The 20006-nt window shown below is 34.3% G+C and overlaps 1 protein-coding gene and 1 non-coding gene across 7 annotated transcripts in view; both read left to right on the top strand.

Moving 5' to 3' along the window:
- CCAR1 (cell division cycle and apoptosis regulator 1) overlaps positions 1-20006 on the top strand; it is a 46574-nt gene that overhangs the window by 22744 nt on the left and 3824 nt on the right. For all 6 annotated transcript variants that reach the window (XM_061405168.1, XM_061405165.1, XM_061405166.1 and 3 more), the window contains 10 exons: positions 288-513; positions 1097-1210; positions 1752-1918; positions 2657-2867; positions 3685-3768; positions 5255-5440; positions 11607-11798; positions 13559-13798; positions 14163-14274; positions 19474-19553. In XM_061405168.1, coding sequence (XP_061261152.1) covers positions 288-513; positions 1097-1210; positions 1752-1918; positions 2657-2867; positions 3685-3768; positions 5255-5440; positions 11607-11798; positions 13559-13798; positions 14163-14274; positions 19474-19553 — 1612 coding nt within the window. The remainder of the gene's footprint in view (positions 1-287; positions 514-1096; positions 1211-1751; positions 1919-2656; positions 2868-3684; positions 3769-5254; positions 5441-11606; positions 11799-13558; positions 13799-14162; positions 14275-19473; positions 19554-20006) is intronic.
- Positions 1556-1620, top strand: LOC133240822 (small nucleolar RNA SNORD98). The gene has a single exon (XR_009734417.1). It is a non-coding gene; the product is annotated as a small nucleolar RNA SNORD98 (small nucleolar RNA).

The raw sequence follows: 20006 nt of genomic DNA on the forward strand, positions 1-20006 counted from the left end.
TGAAGTTATTTCAAAGGGTCTTCTCTAAGTGAATTTTAAGCTATACACAAATAATAAAGAAGGTAACACGTAGGTGCTATTTATTCAAAACTGTAAATAAATGTATTTGAAAATGACATTTTCATATGCTTCTATATAAATGTAAAGCTCGTTAATAGTTGACTATTCATTTTCAACTGGCTTTTAACTGTGTCAAATTATATATTTATAGCTTTAGAATTGAGTGAATCTTTGCATAATCTTTGGTGTTAGAGGCACTTTATTCACTACTTATGTCTGTTTTTCAGTCCTAGTTGTGACATGATGGAACTAAGGCGCCGTTATCAGAATTTATATATACCTAGTGACTTTTTTGATGCTCAGTTTACATGGGTGGATGCTTTCCCTTTGTCAAGACCATTTCAGCTGGGAAATTACTGCAATTTCTATGTAATGCACAGAGAAGTAGAGTCCTTAGAAAAAAATATGGCCATTCTTGATCCACCAGATGCTGATCATTTATACAGTGCAAAGGTTTGTATTCTGTGATACACGGCTAAAATTTCTGAGCAGTTATTTGTATTAAGAGTGTATGTGAAGTTAATCTTCAGAAAGTATTATGTTTTAAGACCTGAAAGCCTGTGTTTTCTTCTTGTCTGCCTGATTGTTTGGTTGTTAAAGTAATTTAACCTCTTTTTTGCTTTAATTCTTGAGCTGTAAAACTGTGATACTGCGTCAACATTTTGAACCTTATAAAATGTGAAGATGAAGTTCATTTTATTGAGCTTTTTGAAATGTTCTATGGCTTCTGATAGATCCAGATAAAATGTTTTGTTGGGTAAATGCACCATATTTTAGTCTTTGGGATAACATTGAGTATATTGCTTATGGTCAGTAGTTTTCTGCTATTTGATAAACATAGATCAAAACGCCTTTTCTTCCAAAGTTACCTATATAATTATAAGGTATCCAATACCATTTCTGCTGTAGCATTTTCCATTTTTTACAAAAAAAAAAAAACTTCAGCTAAATGTTATGGAAGGATAATTAGTAGTGCTTCTCATTTTTTTACATTACTTTAGACTTTTGACAGGATTGAATTATTTGACTGTAATAGGTAATGCTGATGGCTAGCCCTAGTATGGAAGATTTGTATCATAAGTCATGTGCTCTTGCTGAAGACCCACAAGAACTTCGAGATGGATTTCAGCATCCTGCTAGACTCGTTAAGGTAAACTGAAAGATTTATTTTAACTTTAGGTGTATATTTACTTTGCTTAGTTCTGTCCATATATAAAATTTAAAAATACTACCTTTTAAATTTTGTTGATTTGTTTTATAATTTATTTTAATATAGTTACAGCAGTAAATGATGGAGGTGTTTTTCTCATTGCAGATTATGGCTGTATTTAATGTCTTATTTATATGTCGCTAGTTCAGCTGTCGTTTTGATACTATGTATTTGAAGCATAATAAAATCTTAGTGGATTTAGTGTATCTGGATGCTCTTAAAGTGTGAATTATAGCTTGTTTTCTTTAAAAGAACTTTTTATCTGAGGAAATACTTTAGAAGGATGAGTTATGATGTATAAATCCTATTCCATTGCTGAAATGCAGTGTGGAACATGATGAACTGAACTCTTCCTTGACTGACAGATACCAGAGGTAGTAAAAATGGTATTGGAAAGGTTTGTTCCTTTCCTTTTCAAGTATTTAATTTGTAATTTGACAGGTTACATAATACATGTAAATGATTCTTTGTTTTAAATTAGTTTTTAGTGGGCATGAAAGGCAAGGATGAAGCCATGGCCATTGGAGGCCATTGGTCTCCTTCGTTGGATGGACCAGACCCAGAAAAAGACCCCTTTGTGTTGATTAAGACTGCTATTCGTTGTTGTAAGGCTCTGACAGGCATTGATCTAAGTGTATGCACACAATGGTAAGTACTAATTCATTTCTTGATTAGAAAGGTTTTTCTAATAGTTTATGTAGATGTTCTTGTCCATCAGCCTTCTCCCACCCCCACCCTCCCGTATTTTAGCAATCTTGATCATGCAGATAATCTCAAAGGAAAATGCTCGTTTGTAGCAAAAGTTTATTTGGTGCCAAAAATGTTTGGGGGAAAAGGATTAAGAACTAATCAAAATAAACTGAAAATATTAATGTTTTGTTACGCTGTACTTTGGAAGTTGGATGTATGTTGAAAATATTTTTCATTTCATGCATAGCTGGAGAAGATCGTCAAGAGAGAACTTCATTTCATTATAATTCTTTTGTTATAAAATGATGTAGTTGCTGATTATTTTTGTTCAGCCATATTTTCTCTTGAGGCTTATTTGTCTTGTGTATTTTAGTGTATTTCTTGTGATTTAATTGAGAACATTCTTTTTTTAGCACATGAAATCTGAACAGCTATCCAGCTTCTTCAGGTATTCTCTAAAATATGGGTAGCTCTGTAATCAAACTTGACAATGCCTTGGGGAACATATTCTTTTAACCATAAAATATTGTACAAATGTACCAAAAGAGGAACTATGGCTTCTATAATTTTTTTTTCTTTAGACCAACCTCAAGTTCTTGCAGCAAAATTTCTTTACTTGATGTGCTACAAGTGAACTAGGGTCTTTAAAATGTATTTTAGAATTTTTTTTCCAACATGCTTCTTCCCTTGCAACAGGTACCGTTTTGCAGAGATTCGCTACCATCGCCCTGAGGAGACCCACAAGGGGCGTACAGTTCCAGCTCATGTGGAGACAGTGGTTTTATTTTTCCCGGATGTTTGGCATTGCCTTCCCACCCGCTCAGAGTGGGAAACCCTCTCCCGAGGATACAAGCAGCAGCTGGTCGAGAAGCTTCAGGGTGAACGCAAGGAGGCTGATGGAGAACAGGCACTGAACGCTAATCCCTTTTTCTATTTCCGCTTCTCACAGGCACAGGAACACAGGCACAAATGCACACCACACACTACATAACAAACACACATGGAGGAACATAACTGGTAACAGCGACTGGTAATCCAGCTTTCAGCAGTATAGTTGTATGTTCTTTTCTCTTAAAAAAATTTGTCTATTATGCTAACTTTAAGAGTGCTGAGACCTCAAAGGAAAATAAGTTGTGCTTAAATTGCACAGAATTTTGTTTTTATCATAGGTCTAGTTGCTGGAATCTGGGACCAGTTGTTGAGCAAGATTCAGTATTAAGCCATTTTAAACATTTTGCCATTTTCTAAAATTTAAAAAATTTTCTCTTTCACGGTCATCATTTCTAGTCATGGATATTTGAAATTGGACAACCACAAGTCTGAGAGATTTGAAATTTCAGGCTATGTGGCGGCATCTTTGGTACATTTGAAAGGTCTGACTAAATCAGTCTTAACTTTGGGTGGTTTGAAAATTGGGGCAAGATCACACACTGTGTGGTTAGTGGAGAACCGGCAGTGTTTGTGCATCCCTGATATCCTTTGTGTTGTAATTTATCACCCTTTTGTGTTTCACAGATCTGGCTTTGATTGGCTGATGAGTGTCTTTGTGATCAGTTAAAAGTGGTAGAATGTATGTACGTGGACTTGCCTAAATAATAACTTTAGGAGAAGACAATCTGAAACATTTGTGACCTTGCACAGATCAGCAACAGACTTTTAAAAATTAATTAACCTTTATTTTAAGGTTTCAGAATAGTAATTCTGTTCTTAACTTTGTATATCAGGATGAAGAAGAGAAGGATGATGGTGAAGCTAAAGAAATTTCCACTCCTACCCATTGGTCTAAACTTGACCCAAAGACAATGAAGGTAACTTTGAAAGTAATGATATTTAATTAGAAATCTATGAACAGGAATAGAGGATATTGTAGACAATAGTTTTTCAGATATAAGTCATTAAAAATGAAGTCCGCTCGTTAAATATAAAATTCTGTGTTGTGTTTGTGTGTGCAAAAATTAAATAGTTCAGCCAGTATCTGGTGAATGTAATACGCATATGTGTATGGTGTGAGCAATATTGTTTTCTGATTTGGAAACTGACCAAGAGTTGGAATTTCTGCATTTAATTTACTTAAATTCCAGGAGAAGGAATGAAACATAGAAAAAGATTATCCAGTTCTTAAATGAATTTAAAAGTAAAATGTGGATTCAAAATGCATCTGAACTAGGAGGAAGGTAATATAAGACCCTGTTTTGAAAATCTTTGATTAATACTTAACGAGTTTTTCTTTGCTTCCCAAGGTCTTTGGACCTGTTATCTTTTGACCGTTTTGCATCTCTGAGTCTATACTGTGGATGTAGATCTAGAGAGTCACATATATAAATTCTACGTAGATCAGAAACTTGATTGCTTTTGCAGCTTTCTGTTTATTAACATATAAAAGCTGACCTTTTGGTTAACTTCTGTCCTCAGCAAAATCAGAGTTTTTCTTATGAAACTATAGTTTTTAAGCCAACATTGATTTTTAGTAAGTAGAGAATATATATCATAATTTTGACACTCTTGCACTACTCCTCAACATCAGTTTTCCTCAACATCAGGTTTGATATAGAATCCTATAGATTCAGAAGATTAGATTAAGCCTGCAGCCCAAAGAAATTTTTGTCTAACTGATGGCTTCTCTATTGTTTCTTAGTTTAAAACATTTGTATTTCTTTGATTATAAATATTATGCATGCTTATTTTAAAAATTAGTGTATACATAAAATATTGAAGAAAAAATGACTCAAGCCTGTCACTCAAACAGAGCAACCTTTCTTAAAAATTAGATGTATTATATTCTGTTATTTTTTCTGGGTATAAAGTGTTTGCTTGGTTCTAATAATGTATCAAAAAGTTTCCATTTCATCCTTTTCAATTAATAATAGTGTTTCCCATGTAATTTATTTTTAAATGTTTTATACTGTTCCATTCAAATGATGTACTGTTTTTTCCTTATGTATTAATACTCTTATTGGATATTTTGTTTCTTCACATTTTTGGATGGAGGGATTATGACAAAGAATGTATAACAAGTTTTTTTTCTTGTCTATAAATTATTTCCTTAGAGTAAATTCCCAGAGACTAGAATTTCTAGGTCAAAGAGCATTAACTTCTTTGAAAGCATCTTAAAATATGTTGCAAATTACTTAAAAAAATAATTCTGTCAGTTTGCATTTTTACAAATATTTTATGAGCTGTACAAGGGTCCCTTTCACCAAAACTTTTAAAAAACTCATACAGAAGATAATTGCATGATTCCTTGTTTCATGATCCTATTTCCATTTTCTGTGTTTTTATGCTGTGTATGTTTAGGTAAATGATCTCCGAAAAGAATTAGAAAGTCGAGCTCTTAGTTCCAAAGGCTTAAAATCCCAGTTAATAGCCCGACTGACAAAACAGCTTAAAGTAGAAGAGCAAAAAGAAGAACAAAAGGAATTAGAGAAATCTGAGAAAGAAGAGGAAGAGGAGGATGATAGAAAATCTGAAGATGATAAAGAGGTATATACTAAATCATTTCAATACTATTACACTTAATATTGGTTTATAGGGTTCTTTGAATATGTATGTGTATGTACTTCTATTAAGATATAATTTACATAATAGTAAAATCGATCCTTTTAGTGAAAAGTTGTGCAAGTTTTGACACATACATATGGCCGTTTAACCACCATCACAGTCATCATATATATAAAAAAGGTCTGTCATCCCCTAAAAATAACTTATGTTAATACCTCTTTGTAAGCATTTTCTTCTCCTACCTGGTCAGCCTCTGGAAGCCACTGATTTGTTTTCCGATAGTTTTGACTTTTCAAGTATATCATTTAAATGGAATTATATAACCTTTTGAGTCTGACCTCTTTAATTTAACATAATGCGTTAGAGATTCACCCATTTTTATTGTGTGTTTCTGTAGTTCTTGTTAGTTGCTAAATAATATTCCACAGCATCAGTGTATCAGTGTTTATTCATTCTTCACTTGAGAGACATTTGAATGATTTCTATAAGTCAGGTGTTTTCAATCCTTCCTCTTAATGAATAATAATGTTTTAGATATTAAAAAATCAAAGAAAATTTGCTTGACAGAGCTATTAAGTTCAGAGATTGAGTTTTGATGAAGTGCTTGTCTGAGAATTTTGCTGCTTTAAAGCTGTGTGCTTGATTGCATCACAGTTCTTAAGACTCAGAGACCGTTTATTCACTCTTGTTTGTGCCGCAGTCTTATATGCCCAGAAGAATAACTTCCGGGTGTTTTCTGAATTTGAAACATGGGGATGTCAGAAGTGTGTTACATCAACAGTAATTGGATAAACCAACATTATGTGTGTACTAATGGAATGTATTGTGAAAGTACACATCATTATTTATTAAGTCTTCCTACCAAAAATGTTTTACCTTCATCTAATTGTAAGGAAACAGATTTAGAATGTATGAAATTTTACAGAGCAGCTTGTCGGAACGTTTCATAAATGTTCATGTGATGAAAGTAGAAAAATGGTTTAAAGAAGGTTAATAATGACAACTGAATGCATTGAGTGAAACTTGACTGGACCCTGGATCAGGGTGGGAGGAGGGGAAGCCATTAACAGTATTTTTGAGATAATTGGAGAAATTTGATTATGGATGTAATAGTAGATTTGATAGTGGAATTATCTCAGAGTTGGCCAGCAGGATGCATTTCAGGTTGACTTCTGTGTTCTTCCAAATAGCCTTGTGTCATCTTTTGAGGACTTCGCTTATTTTGCATTATGATATAAAGTGTTTTAGTCTCATTGATTACTATCCCTGCACTGTTTCTGAAGTCACCCATTTCCCCCGGAAGCCTTGGTACCTTTTAGTGAAGAGTGGTACATCGTATTTACTGTGGTGTGTACGTTGAAAGTGAAGAGCTTACACTAATAACTCTAGTCCTACTCCAACATCACAGACTTCTTTCTGGTTTTCTCTTTCTATATATTTTAACTCCTTTCCCCAATAATGAGAAACATACCTTCTATTATACTTAATGGATTTGCTTATTTCCTTAGTTATATGTCACACTCCCTCTCCAATCTGTGTATCCTCCTTATTCCACTTTAGTCTTATTTCTTGTCCTATACTTTCTCTGTATGGATGCCCTCCTTGCTTCATTTGGATATCAGTGCCTGATAACTGGGCAGCTCTTCTACTCGGGGCCATTGTAGCTCTAAACTTTTCTCATCAACCTCAATCCTGTTGTAGACACCTACTTTGCTTGTAGGAACTGCTTTAGAATTGAATTGTTCAGAACAGCAACAGAAGAAAGCAGATTTTCACTTTTTGATGTTAGTGGGCAGTAGTGCTCAAATCCTAAATCCATTGATTTATTGAGGTTAAAAATGGTGGTATTATAATTCTTATTTTGTTTTCACATATTCCTCTCATCTGCTCTTTTGGTTATGCAATGGTATTTGCCTTTTGGTAAATTCATGCAGAAAAAGGCAGGATCAGTACTTGATTGTTTTCTTTCTTTTTAAAATATAGAATGTTGGGATTTCTCTGGTGGTTCAAAGGTTAAGATCCTGCGCTTCCACTGCACAGGGCACGGGTTCAATCCCTAGTTGGGGAACTAAGATCCCATATATGGCACAGTGGCATAAAAAAAAGGTTTCAGGAATTTGCAGCATTCCTCTGCCATACTAATGTAGTATATATGCTGCTCCATCAAGCACTATTTTTCTGTTGTTGTTTATCCAGTTTTTACAATAGTGAATTGGTTCCCCACATCTTCAGATGGTTACCTGTTTGTTTTTAAACATTATGAATACATGGATTTGAACATTTTTAATGGGTTTCAATTCCTTGTGATTCTTCTCCTTTTGAAGCTCAAATTGTCAACTTTTTTTTTTTTGCCAGTGCTTGTGAATATATATACAGATACACAATACAAATAAAATATTAGTAGCCCCACCACCAGTATTAAAGTCTTGCTTACTTTAAGTACATTTTTGAATTTCCTATTCCTATACCTGCTTTCTCCCCATTTTAAAAATGTCCTATAAATATATTGTCCTAGCATTTAGCATACATACTGTACTCTCTTTTAATGCTCACTTAATTTTGGTTTTACTACTATATATCTAATGCTTACAACTAATCCTTATGTCGTTGTACCTGAAGCTCATCTCTAGTAGATACCTCAGAGCTCATGGTAGCAAAAATACTTGGTTTTGTCTCTTGACTGTTGTGAATAATAGTGCTATGAACAAACAAGTTGTGTCAAGTAATAATTTTTTATTTGTTCTGTTCACTTTTGTTTTCTTTAAGGAATTCTGATGTCTTGTGTTTACGTTTTTTGCTTCCTCAGTATTGTTCACTTTTTCATTTCTCTTTGATTTTTAACATTTCCATATTACCTCCCTTTCTCTTTAAGACATTATCTTATTTGGTTTTTTAATAAATTTATTTTAATTAGAGGCTAATTACTTTATAATATTGTGGTGGGTTTTGCCATACATTGACATGAATCAGCCATGGGTGTACATGTGTCCCCCCATCTTGAACCCCCCTCATACCTCCCTCCCCACCCCATCTCTCTGGGTTGTCCCAGAGCACTGATTTTGAGTGCCCTGTTTCATGCATCACACTGGTCATCTATTTTATATGTGGTAATATGTGTGTTTCAGTGCTATTCTCTCAGGTCGTCCCACCCTCGCTTTCTCTCACACAGTCTTAAAGTCTCTTCTTTATATCTGTGTCTCTTTTGCTGTCTTGCATATAGGGTCGTTATTATTGTCTTTCTAAATTCCATATATATGTGTTAATATACTGTATTGGTGTTTCTCTTTCTGACTTACTTCACTCTGTATAATAGGCTCCAGTTTCATCCCCCTCATTATTAGAACTGACTCAAATGAGTTCTTTTTTATACCTGAGTAATAATCCTTTGTGTATGTGTACCACAACTTCTTATCCGTTCATCTGCTGATGGACATCTAGGTTGCTTCCATGTCCTAGCTATTGTAAACAGTGCTGCAATGAACATTGAAGTTCATGTATTTCTTTCAGTTCTGGTTTCCTTGGTGTGTATGCCCAGCAGTGGGATTGCTAGGTCATATGGGAGTTCTATTTCCTGTTTTTTACCGAATCTCCATGCTGTTCTCCATAGTAGCTGTGCTAGTTTGCATTCCCACCAACAGTGTAAGAGGGTTCCCTTTTCTGTACACCCTCTCCAGCATTTATTGTTTGTTGACTTTTTGATGGCAGCCATTCTGACTGGCATGAAATGGTACCTCATTGTGGTTTTGATTTGCATTTCTCTGATGAGTGATGTTGAGCGTCTCTTCATGTGTTTGTTAGCCATTTGTATGTCTTCTTGGGAGAAATGTCTGTTTAGTTCTTCAGCCCACTTTTTGATTAGGTTTATTTTTCTGGTATTGAGCTGCATGAGCTGCTTGTATATTTTTGAGATCAATTCTTTGTCAGTTGCTTCATTTGCTATTATTTTCTCCCATTCTGAAGGCTATATTTTCACCTTGCTTATCATTTCCTTTGTTGTGCAAAAGCGGTTAAGTTTAATTAGGTCCCATTTGGTTTTTTTTGTTTTTATTTCCATTACTCTGAGAGGTGGGTCATAGAGGATCTTCTGATTTACGTCAGAGAATGTTCTGCCTATGTTTTCCACTAAGCATTTTATAGTTTCTTGTCTTAAATTTAGATCTTTAATACATTTTGAGTTTATTTTTGTGTATGGTGTTAGAAAGTGTTCTAGTTTCATTCTTTTACAGGTGGTTGACCAGTTTTCCCAGCACTACTTCTTAAAGATTGTCTTTTCTCCATTGGATATTCAAGGTTTTTTCTTTGTTTTTCCATACAAATTGTGAAATTATTTGTTCTAGTTCTGTGAAAAATACCATTGGTAGCTTGATAGGGATTGCGTTGAATCTGTAGTTTGCTTTGGGTAGAATACTCATTTTCACTATATTGATTCTTCCAATCCCAGAACATGGTATATTTCTCCATCTGTTTGTGTCATTTTGATTTCTTTCATCAGTGTTTTATAGTTTTCTACATATAGGTCTTTTGTTTCTTTAGGTAAGTTTATTCATAAGTATTTTATTCTTTGCATTGAAATGGGATTGTTTCCTTAATTTCTGTTTGTTTTCTCATTGTTAGTGTATAGGAATGCAGGGGATTTCTGTGTATTGATTTTATATCCTGCAACTTTACTATATTCATTGATTAGCTCGAGCAATTTTCTGGTGGAGTCTTTAGGGTTTTCTATGTAGAGGATCATGTCATCTTCTAACAGTGAGAGTTTTATTTCTTTTCCAATGTGGATTCCTTTTATTTCTTTCTTCTCTGATTGCTGTGGCTAGGACTTCCAAAACTATGTTGAATAGTAGTGGTGAAAGTGGTCACCCTTGTCTTGTTCCTGATTTTAGAGGAAATAAGGCATTACCTGTTGAGTTCGTTTGCTTTTTTATTCCTTTACTTTATTCTTAAATTTCTGGAACTCTCTTTTCTGATTGTTCCCTAAATTCTGTCACCTCATTTTCTACTTTTAAAATATTTACTCATAAAATAAAATAAAATATTTACTCATGTTGTTCTTTCATATGTTGTAACATTTTCTCTATGTCTTTTAGCACACTTTAAAATAGTCAGTTAAGGTTTTTTTATCTGTCTTTTGGCCATGTCTTCTGGTCCACTTTCATTGTCTGCCAGAGACGGGATTCTGCTCCTTATTCTCTCACCCCCTTTTTTTTTTCCAGTAATAACTTTGCATGGAATTTGACCAAAGTACATTTCTGTTGCTAATTTTTATGTGAATGTGGTTTCTCTAAAGTTTGTTAGAAGGAGGTTGCTTCAGATAGCTTTTCTGACTTTATAGAGCTCTATGTTCTGTTATTTTCTTGTTCTGCCAAAAAATATGTGGTGTCTTGCTGAGATTTTATCTGGACCTTTTCCTCCCACGTCTCTATTCTCTCTCTTTTATTCTTGCACTGTTCACTGTTGATTCTGCTCCCAGAAGTTTCTCCTCAGTTTGGCCTGTGCTGAAAGGGTGCCTTGATAAATCAGCTTTGCAAGTGGGCCTAGAATGCCTTGGCCATTTTAGATCTTAACACTGACCCTTTGTACTCACTCACCTTTTCCTAGTTTCAGCTACTATTTTTAAATTTACCTGCTGTGCTTTCCACTGCCTGTTTATGGTTTTCCTATTCTTAGATTCAGCAGGTAACCTCATTGCTTCCTCTGCTTCCCCTCTACACAGATGTCAGTAACACATAGATGTTTTAGATCTTGTGACTTTTCCCCTCCTACTTGTATATTGGGGTTTGTGGAAATACCTTTGTCATTTCATTTTGTTATGAATATACATGGATTTTGGTTTTGGTATCTAGATTATACTGTCTCTTTTTTAAATGTGGGGATTGCCACCATTTTCCCAGAATATCCTGATTTATATGATGGTAATACAGGTTTGTGGTGTCTTTTCCCTCTTTAGAAGGCAGCAGCTTACCCTGGAAAATGAAAAAGAGAATTAGGAGCCGTAAAAGTGGCTATCTTCTTTAGTAAATTTGAACTTCACTCTCTTCTTAGCCCTTAAAGTTGGTATTATCATTGTTAGAAATTCACCCTTTTTCTTTTGGTATGATACATAATGTATGTGGAAGTTTAACCATTATTTAAAATTTCAAATATGTAGGAAGAAGAAAGAAAACGTCAAGAGGAACTGGAACGCCAGCGTCGGGAAAGAAGATATATTTTGCCTGATGAGCCGGCTATCGTTGTACATCCAAACTGGGCTGCAAAAAGTGGCAAGTTTGATTGTAGCATCATGTCTTTGAGTGTACTTTTGGACTACAGATTAGAGGATAATAAAGAACATTCATTTGAGGTAATGTTTTACATTTGAATTGGGGTCCAAATAAGGTTCATATATTTTGATTGGTCAGTATATCTCAAATCTCTTTTGAGTGCCTCCTTCATTGTTTCTGTTTTTAAAATTTTCCTTACAGTGTATTTTTTTATGGGAAAAACAACCAGGTGACATTTCCTACAAACTCAGTTTTGCTGATTGCATTCCTGTGGTATGGTTTAAATGTTTGCCTTCTCTGTTTCCCATAAATTGATACTTGGATCTAAAGTCTCAGTCCGGTTCAGGTTCAATCATTGTTTTTCTTCGACTGCTTCACAAGTAGTGGTGTGTTTTTTGTTTTTTATCAGGATATCAGGGGTCATATAATACAATAATGTCTAACTACTGCTCTTGGGAATGTAGCAGCACTTTATTATTTACTGTAGAATTTAAAATACCATTTTGTGGGATTGAAACTTTTACATCTGACTGATCTTGGTGTAAGATAAAATAATTGATGTTTATCTTTTCAAGGTGAATCTGTTCCTTTGTATCATTACTCTAGAGCAGCTTTACAACATAATTTGTCATTTTTCAAAATAGTTGAAATGCACTTCTCTTTCTGTGTTAGTGATTGGTTCATTCTTTAAACAAAACGGTGTAAAATATGACTTTTGTAAATAGCCTATATGAAATTATAATTGTGTACAATTATTGTATCTTATCAACAAATTTCACATTGTTTCATTTGATAAATTATACTGTAAAAATCAGTCATACCTACTTGACCCAGAAGGTCATTCGTTGTCCACCAGATGGTAAGATAAAAGTGATGTTTATAAACAAATAAAGAGGGCTTCTGAGCTTATTAAACATGAAGTGCATTCTTATTCATCTTGATGCAAAGTATGTAACAAATATTAAAGTGTTTACAGTTTTTGAAACACTGAAAATTCCAGTAAATCAGTGTCCTTAAACATCATATGTTATATGATTTTATTTTTATTACCAGTTGCCATAAATGTAACTCTTAATAGTGCCTCTCCTGCAGTAGTCATTAAAAAATAAATTAATGAAAAAAATAGTCTTTGATATCTCTACTTATAATGTATACACTATATATCTAAAGGATGCTGTAAGAGGATCTCAAATTAATGCCATACAGTGGAAAACACTGACTTGAGAAACAGACATCTGCTAGCAAAATGTTGCTTTATTTTTTTCCTCTCCATCTAACATATCCCCTTAATTTCCTTTTAATCTATCATTAGAATGTAAGTCATTTTTGTATGTGAATTTAACATTAGTTTTCAAATGTCACTTGATCAGAAAGGCCATCTCCGGCTGGACTCTTATTACTCTCTATGCTCTTACCCTGCTTGTTTTTATTATAATTTGATACTGATTTTATTATGTCATACTTTGTCCCCCTAGATTAGTTATCTTATGAGAGTTAGGATTTTTATCTGCTTTCTTCACTTCTGTATTCACATTGCTAAAGAACAGTCCTGATACACAGTAGGCATTTCATAAAAACTTGTAGAGTACATCTTGTTGATACACATGATAAAGTCATGCAGTTATTTTTTTACACTATTTGGTCAAAAGTACACTAAACACAGTATTTATATCTTCAGAAGAGTTTTTGAGGATTTTGAGGCTTCTTGGCATCATCAACATTAATTATTTATTGTTAGCGCCCATTAGTTCTTGGATGTGATAAGTCATCGTATGATAAATTACTGATTTGCTGGATTTGTTCACTAAGTTGGCTGGGTTACTGTTTTGTCTTTTTATAGGTTTCATTATTTGCAGAGCTTTTCAATGAAATGCTTCAAAGAGATTTTGGTGTCAGAATATACAAATCATTATTGTCTCTTCCTGAGAAAGAGGATAAAAAAGAAAAGGAAAAGAAAAGCAAAAAAGATGAGAGAAAAGATAAAAAAGAAGAAAGAGATGATGAAACTGATGAACCAAAACCCAAACGGAGAAAATCAGGCGATGATAAAGATAAAAAAGAAGATAGGGATGAAAGGAAGGTCTGTAATTATTTGTATGACCAGCAATTGATTTAGTTTTCTAATTAGTCTTCTGTAGTGTAACATAGAACAATAAATTTCATCAGAATAGTGAAATATAAAAGTCAAACTAAAAAGTTTTAGTGTATTATTAGAAATTTAAGTCTTTTGAATTAAGCCTACATAAGCATATATAACTAGTTATAACTAGTTTTGTTTATTCTATTTTTAAGTCTGAGGTATATAGCATGATGGCTTCTTTATGTATGTTGTGAATGATAAAAGTACATTATTATAAGATATTTATAATATACTATTTCAAGTAAATTTGGTGAATTTAATTATTTTGAGATCCTGCTTAATTTTAAGACATTTTAAATTACAGAAAGAAGATAAAAGAAAAGATGATTCTAAAGATGATGATGAAACTGAAGAGGATAATAATCAAGATGAATATGATCCAATGGAAGCAGAAGAAGCTGAGGATGAAGAAGATGGTACGATTCACTTATTTCCCCTTAGGGTGAAAACTACAATTTTTGTTTGGTGACTTCATATCACTGAAATGCATGATTATGGTAATTTTTAGAATAGGAAAGGTAAAATATTCTCTGGTGAGAGTATGTTATATTAAGTACTGTTAATATATTAACTACTATTTTAGTAATTTTTAGGTGAGAGGATTGTTTTAAGAAATGTTTAGTTTTGACTGTCATATGTTCCACATATAATTAATGCTTATTCACCTTGAGTAAAATTTTCCCTAAAAACTGTATTAAAGTGTGTCATGAAAAGGTTATAATCTTCCTTAGAAAACTAACTCTGCTGCTGCTGCTAAGTCTCTTCAGTCATGTCTGACTCTGTGCGACCCCATAGATGGCAGCCCATGAGGCTCCCCTGTCCCTGGGATTCTCCAGGCAAGAACACTGGAGTGGGTTGCCATTTCCTTCTCCAATGCATGAAAGGGAAAAGTGAAAGTGAAATCGCTCAGTCGTGTCCAACTCTTAGCGACCCCATGGATTACAGCCCACCAGGCCCTCCGTCCATGGGATTTTCCAGGCAAGAGTACTTGAGTGGGGTGCCATTGCCTTCTCTGAAAACTAACTCTAGTATTTTTTTAAATTATGAAGGCTATCATCTAAGCAAAAGAGTATGTCTCACATTCAGATTGAGTTTAAAGACTAATAAGAAACACTTGCATATCTATTATCCAAGTTTTAAATAATAGACTTTCACTGGTAGTAATGAAACTCAAAAGGCTTTATAGTAGATGTCTTGACTAATCATATATGCCAGTTCTATAGTACATATGGAGTACCACTGATTATTGGTTTCAGTGTAGATTTGCGGCGTTTTAAAAAAAAATTTTTTTTTCTCAAATGAGAAAATCATTAAGTTTTCTTTGTAATACCTATCTCTGAGAATTATTACTACTTAAGGTATTTTTGGTTTGCCTCTCTATTTTTTTTTTTTTTAGCCTAGCATTTTAATTTTCTTCTAATTGGTGAAAATATTCAAACATACAAGAAGCTGAAAGAATGGAACACAAAAGAAGTTGAACAGCTTATACCCAACAGTTGATTCATTAGTTAATATTTTATCTTATTTATATTGTCTTTGTGTTTGTGTTTCTGATTCATTTGAAAGTAGAAATTCTTCAAGTTGCCTAAGAAAAGACATTCAACTCAGTAGCAGTGATATGATATACATATATCACTGTTTCTTTTATCTTCATTACCTGCTTTGCTCAATGAAGATGAACCCTTTTTACAATCCCATTTTTTTCTCCCCCATTCTTCCAGTATTGTTTTAATCACTGCTTTACTTAAATCACTGAACATTGTTCTCATTTTCTTTTGTGTCAGAATGTCCTGGCTCTCTTTAGTTGTTTTCTTTATTCCTTTTCTGCTGTGTAACTCCCTTAGTGGTGTTCTTTTCCATTCTCCTGACTTAAAATACTATCTACCTGTATTGATAGTTCTCAAATTTATATCTCAAATCAGGCTTCTCTTATTCTTCCATATCAACTGCCTATTTGTCATCTCCACTTACCTGACATTTCAAAATAAACATGTCTTAATCCTGAACTTCTGCTTTTCCTCTTCACCATATGAAAACAAACAAATCCTCTGACCTCTGACTCTTGATGGCTGTCTCATCCTTATAGTTGCTTAAGCTAAAATCTAGGAGTCATCCTTGTGTTTTTTTTGGTCATATTCCATTTCCATACTATCAGGAGGTCATATTGCCTCTGTCTTCAAAATATACCCAGAATCAGACCATTTGTCACCAACTTTATAGACTTCCTTGATGAATCAGATGGTAAAGAATCCCATCTGCAGTGCAGGAGGCCTGGGTTTGATCCCTGAATTGGGAAGATCCCCTGGAGAAAGGAAAGGCCACCCTACCCACTCCAGTATTCTTGCCTGGAGAACTCCGTGGACAGAGGAGCCTAGCGGGCTACAGTCACTGGGGTCACAGTCGTACATGACTGAGTAACTAACATTGTCCATTTCACTTCTGTTTTTTTCACTGGTGTAGCCCTAAGGCAGCCCATACCTAGATTATTTTAATAGCCCCCTATCTGGTTTCCCTCCCTATACCCTTCCTCTAAAGTCTCTTTTCAGTACAGTTGCTAGAATAACTTATGTAAAACAATAGGGAGTTATTTAAATGCATTTTGACATAGACATGCAGTTAAATTCTGTGTAGTCATTGAAAAAGTAGGTAGGGGATAGTGATGTGGAAAAGATTACCAGATAGTTTTTATACGCAGCATGTTCTAAGATTTGAGCAGTGATTACTTGGAATTTTAAAAAATGTTTTAAAATTAGGTTTCTGGAGAGATGGTTACGAAAGTGACACCTTTCAAGTTAAACACTCAAAATGGGTCATGTCTGTAAAATGTGAACAAATGAAAGTGAATACTTAACCATTTCATAATTGAGGAAACTGCAGCTCTTAGCAGTAAATTAATTTATCCATGGTAATAAAACAAGCAATTGAACCACTCTGTACTTTGTATGAAATAATTAGGTTTAAAACACATAGTCTTAAAAAAAAAAAAAAAACCACACACATAGTCTTTCTCTTTTTTAATACTGCTTATTACTGTTCTTGGAGAAGGCAGTGGCACCCCACTCCAGTACGCTTGCCTGGAAAATCCCATGGACAGAGGAGCCTGGTGCAGTCCATGCGATCACTAAGAGTTGGACATGACTGAGCGACTACACTTTCACTTTTCCCTTTCATGCATCGGAGAAGGAAATGGCAACCCACTCCAGTGTTCTTGCCTGGAGAATCCCAAAGACGGGGGAGCCTGGTGGGCTGCTGTCTGTGGGATCACACAGAGTTGGACACGACTGAAGCGACTTAGCAATTGCTGTTCTAAGATATATATCACAAACTCACTCATTTTAAATGTATGTAATTTAGTTTAATAATTTAACAATATAATAATTTCTAGTAACTTTATAGAATTGGAAACCATCACCACAATCCAGTAGTTTTAGAACATTTGTCTGTTTCCCTTTATTTATTTAAGATTTCTTCATTTATTTTTCATTTGTTTTTTGGCTGTGGTGTGTTTTTATTGCTACGCATGGGCTTTGTCTAGTGGTGAGCAGTGTGCGGTTGTATCGCGGTGGCTTCTCTTGTGGAGCACAGGGTCTCTGCACACAGGCTTTGGTAGTTGCAGTGTGTCAGGTTAGTAGTTGTGGCTCACAGGCCTAATTGCTCCACAGAACATGGGGTCTTCCCTGAACCAGGGATTGAACCAGTGTCCCTGTATTGCAAGGCGGATTCTTAACCACTAGACCACCAGAAAAGCCCACTGTTTTCTTTTTTTTTTAATAACACCTTAAGATGTAATTTATATATCAATCATTTCACCCACTTATAAACATGCAACTCACTGGTTTTTGATATATACACAATTTTAGACAACATTTTGTATAAATATAATCATGCAGTATGTGGGGGTTTTTTTTGGTGACGGGCTTCTTTTCACTTAGCATAATGTTATCAAGGTTCATGTGTGTTTTCACATGTGTATTCTATTTAATACAAAGATTTTTCTACATTGTTACTGTTTGCATACAACTTCTCACTTAAGACAGTCCTTCCCAGAGTGTTCCAAAATATTAACTGGTATTAAGGTTACTAAAATATTCTAGGGTCAAATAAATTTGGGAAACTTGGGCTAAAAGCAAAGGTTAACACGTTTTACTATAGAATTTCTTAGCTGCTTATTTATATTGTGAATGTTCAAGAAGGGAATATAGTGTGAATTATTTATGAATATAAGCTCTGTAGTATCTTAAGGACTAATCAACTTCTTGTGTTTACTGTATCTTGTATTTTACCAACAAACCCTTTGTTACTCTGGGCTTTCTGATGGAGATCCATTTGAAAGATCCAGAAACCTCTAGAACTAAAATTTTCTTTTAAAATTGTTGATCATTAAATATCTGCAAAAAAATCCCCTCTAATTTAGAAGGCTAAATCTAAGATGAAAGAGTTGGCTGGGTTAGTTTCTTCTGAGGGCTGTGAGGAAAGGTTCTATTCTAGGCAACTTTGATCAGCTTCTAGATGGCTATCTTTTCCCCATATTCTCATATATTGTCTTCTGTCTGCATGTGTCTGCATACAAATTTCTCCCTTCTTTAGGAACACCAGTCATTGAGTTAGAGCCCTCTCTGATAATCTCATTTTGATTATCTCTGCATAGACCATTTTTCCAAATAAGGAAAAATTCTGAAGTATTAGGGGCTTAGGACTTCAACTTAGGCGTTTTAGGAGGTAAGGACTGAATCCATAAGCAGATTTATTGTTTAATATTAGCTGAATTTCAAGGTGGTAATGGTATTTACCTGAGGGTGGTGGCCAAGGTCTTCAAAAACTGGGTAGCCTATGGATAGGTAAGAGAAAGGAGTTTACTTTTTTGTCAGTTTTCTGTTTATTTATTTATTAAGAATAATTTATCCAATTTCCTGGGCTTCCATGGTAGCTCAGATGGTAAAGAATCTGCCTGCAGTGTGGAGACCAGATTTGATCCCTAGGTAAGGAAGATCCCCTGAAGAAGGAAGGGAATTGCAACCCTCTCCAGTGTTTTTGCCTGGAGAATTCCATGGACAGAGGAGCCTGGCAGGCTACATCCATGGGGTTGCAAAGAGTTGGATACAACTGAGCTTTAACTTTCACCTGATTTCCTATCTTTTATTATGCAAATCTGGATATTAACATTGTTAGGTCTTCTTAATTATGAAAAAACGTTTCAATTCTCAAATACACTTTTATTCTGCAATAATGCATCTGCAGTTAGAATTCCTATATTGGTGTTTCTCCTTTAAGAAAATATACTTGCTCTTTTTTTAAAAAAATTTTAAGTTTCAATCTTTTTGTATTAAATACATTCATTTTTGGAAACTAAATCCCCCCAATACTTATTGAATTAAGTCCTTGTATTTAAATCAGTAAAATCCACTTTATTCTTCCCTCTGGTCTCCTTATAAGTTTCTTCCTGTTCAGGGCTATAATTGTTTCTTATAAAATCCAAACTATTTTTATTTATATATTTCTTTGCTGTTGTATCTTATGAAAACTGATCATTAATAGAAAAGTATTTTCAATCTGTGTGATAGTTGGAAATTTATCTACTAAATGAGTCTTTTGCTCCTGTTGTATTTACTGTATAGATCGAGATGAGGAAGAAAACAAACGAGATGACAAAAGAGATATTAATAGGTACTGCAAGGAGAGGCCCTCTAAAGATAAGGTATGTATTAAATACTGAAGTGTGTTTGACATACATTATTGGTTTCTTATGTACAACACAACGATTTCCATTTTTTACATAAAACATACTTATTACTAAATGTAACACAGTGATGAACTTTATTGATGCTTGTATATCTTTATAGTACCACTCAGCAGAATTCAGTCAGTTGTATTTTGGTATTCAGTTTAGTTGCTCAGTTGTGTCTGACTTTTGCAATCCCCTGAACCGCAGCACACCAGGTCTCCCTGTCCATCACCAACTCCCGGAATTTACCCAAACTCATGTTCATTAAGTCAGTGATGCCATCCAACCATCTCATCCTCTGTTGTCCCCTTCTGCTCCTGCCCTCAATCTTTCCCAGCATCAGGGTCTTTTTAAATGAGAAAAGATATGTCAGATAATCAGTGGACTTCCTAAGTGGTCAGTGGTAAAAAATCTGCCTGCCAATGC

This window comes from Bos javanicus, chromosome 28 (assembly GCF_032452875.1).
Source record: "Bos javanicus breed banteng chromosome 28, ARS-OSU_banteng_1.0, whole genome shotgun sequence".
Lineage (NCBI taxonomy): Eukaryota > Metazoa > Chordata > Mammalia > Artiodactyla > Bovidae > Bos > Bos javanicus.